The sequence below is a fragment of the Eucalyptus grandis genome, chromosome 4, assembly GCF_016545825.1.
Source record: "Eucalyptus grandis isolate ANBG69807.140 chromosome 4, ASM1654582v1, whole genome shotgun sequence".
NCBI lineage: Eukaryota > Viridiplantae > Streptophyta > Magnoliopsida > Myrtales > Myrtaceae > Eucalyptus > Eucalyptus grandis.
Window position 1 is genome coordinate 2,271,655 of NC_052615.1, and position 2,500 is coordinate 2,274,154.

Sequence of the window (2,500 nt, forward strand, 5' to 3'; positions counted from 1 at the left end):
GATGGTTCACTAGTAAGAGATCAACGAAAAGGCGTCGATCCCAAGTTCTTTTACTCCATTCAAAAACTCTTTTTCGCCGGACGACTCCTAGGAGGTCAGAAGGGCCCTTACTCCGTCCCACACAAAGTGTACTACTATCGGCCCTACTTGGGCAACATCTACCTACACAAGCTTGATCAGAGATAGGGAGGATCCGGCAGTAAGTACGAAATTCCGATTGTTCGAGAATCAGATCGCTTCTATTAAGGACAGTCGTATTGATGACCAAGAACACTCTGGAGAAGAAGCAAGCTTCAACGCTCCCCAAGACAACAGAGCCATCATTGTGGGGAGGGTAAAGAGAATCGTACTTGTAAAGAACTTAAACGTGACAACGGTATGATAATACGATATGATGATATTGCTGCAGTTGTGATTGATCAAGAAGGAAATCCAAGCTCCCTTCTGCCTTTGCACTCGAGGGCCAATCTCCGTCCGGCCCGAGGAAACCTTTGCACGCCTCCGTTCCCCATAGAAACTGTCTACCTGAGACTGTCCCTTGGCCCGTAGGTCCTGACACAAGGTTAGAATTCTAGCGACCGAAGCCCCGGTGAACGGCGGCCGTAACTATAACGGTCCTAAGGTAGCGAAATTCCTTGTCGGGTAAGTTCCGACCCGCACGAAAGGCATAACGATCTGGGCACTGTCTCGGAGAGAAACTCGGTGAAATAGACATGTCTGTGAAGATGCGGAGGTTCTACTATTTTCCGCAAACAGGGTTTGGCGATAGAAGAACTACTATCGAGATTCTCGGGACCATATTGACTCCTATCTTTCTCGGTGCCGATGCTAATACGCAATTCCCATGAAGTAACTCATCGCGCCGGCTTCGGGGAAGCTTCTTCGGCTAATCACAATGTTCCCCCTGGCGGTGAGGGTACTTCTGGGGGGAAAAGGTTTTAGCACCGGTGTATCCTATATGTACTCCAGTTTATTCGAAGTATCCCAATGGTGTAAGTTCGTCGACTTATTGGGAAAAAGGAGGAAAATCACTTTGATCTCGTCTTTCGGAGAAATAAGTGGCTCACGAGGAATGGAAAAAAACATATTCTATTTGATCTCAAAGTCCTCATATAGCACTTCTTCTAATCCTGGATGGGGGATCACTTGTAGGAATGACATAATGCTAATCCATGTTCCACACGGACAAGGAAGCATTGTTTTTTAATTTCATTCTCCGAGGGATTTGCAGTCATTGTGGAAATTCCATTTTCCCTAAGATTAGTATCTTCCTTAGAAAGGAAAGAAATAGCAAAATCTCATAAATTACGAGCAATTCATTCCATATTTCCTTTTTAGAGGACAAATTTTCACATTTAGATTATGTGTCGGATGTACTAATACCCTATCACATCCATCTAGAAATCTTGGTTCAAACCCTCGCTTTCCTTTGCCACTCAAGTGTACGGCATCCGCCGTGTTTAGGCCCCTTCTTCCCTTCCCTAATGAAAGAGTCCACCGCCTGCCTTAGTAGTTTCAAATAGGGCATGCAGGCCTGCCCCTTTTGTAGTAGGTGATTCACTACCGAAGCGAAGAAGCAATGACGGTATCTGAGGAATAAGCATCGGCTAACTCTGTGCCAGCAGCCGTGGTAATACAAAGGATACTATCCGTTTTACGTCAAGCAATACGTGGAGTAACTCCCGATATAGCAGTAAAAGCAAGACGTGTAGGCGGATCGACTCATCAAGTTCCCATTGAAATAGGATCCACACAAGGAAAAGCACTTGCCATTCGTTGGTTATTAGGAGCATCCCTTTTTCGCCCCCATGTCGCCACGCTATTTTGACCAAGCCTGGCTGAGGAAGAGTTACGGGGCGTAAAACAAAAAAAAAAAAAATATGCCGGGGCATACTCTAGTTCATTTTTCAAAGCAATAGTCATGTTTCTAATCCTCCACTCTACCAACAAAACAAAAGAATTATACCATTTAATCCCTTTATCTATCATCAGCCAAAAAAATTGTAATAAAAATGCATTATATCATAGAGCCTTTGATTATGTCTCGACGAAAATCTGATTGTTGTGAATAACGTATGAAAGTCACTTCATCGGCTTCATCAAGATTATTAGTATTTTTGCTATTAGCATCAGTATTTTCATCGTTATCAGTAAAAATTAGTCTCTTCGAGAATGTATCACTTTGGGAATTCCAACAATTTGTTTAATCGATACAAATTGTGACCCGGATCTTGCAGATCGATTCCATAAAAGATGATATCAGTAAATGGAAATTCACTGAAGTTCCATCCTTGTTAGATCGTCAATATTGTACCAAGGGTATTTTTCGAGTATACCGAATCAGTATAGCTATCCTTATTCTGACACAGCAATGCAATTTTAATTAGTATGAAAATGAAGTACTCGATAATTTCCGGGGGGAGAGCAAAAAAGGATGAAAGAGGAGTTGCCTCCGTCCTTCCTTCGATGGAGGCTGAATCTTCTAGACCCCTATGCGCAA

General features: G+C 43.1%; 1 protein-coding gene across 1 annotated transcript; it reads left to right on the top strand.

Moving 5' to 3' along the window:
• Positions 1-895: 895 nt before the first annotated feature.
• On the top strand, positions 896-1,210 carry LOC120292923 (putative ATP synthase protein YMF19). The gene has a single exon (XM_039311481.1). The coding sequence runs from the start codon at positions 896-898 to the stop codon at positions 1,205-1,207; it is 312 nt and encodes a 103-aa protein (XP_039167415.1). The 3' UTR covers positions 1,208-1,210.
• The last annotated feature ends 1,290 nt before the right edge of the window (positions 1,211-2,500 follow it).

What these genes read in the sequence shown, in the direction of transcription:
- LOC120292923 (XM_039311481.1), top strand. Translation starts at nt 896, where the DNA reads ATGTTCCCCCTGGCGGTGAGGGTACTTCTGGGGGGAAAAGGTTTTAGC.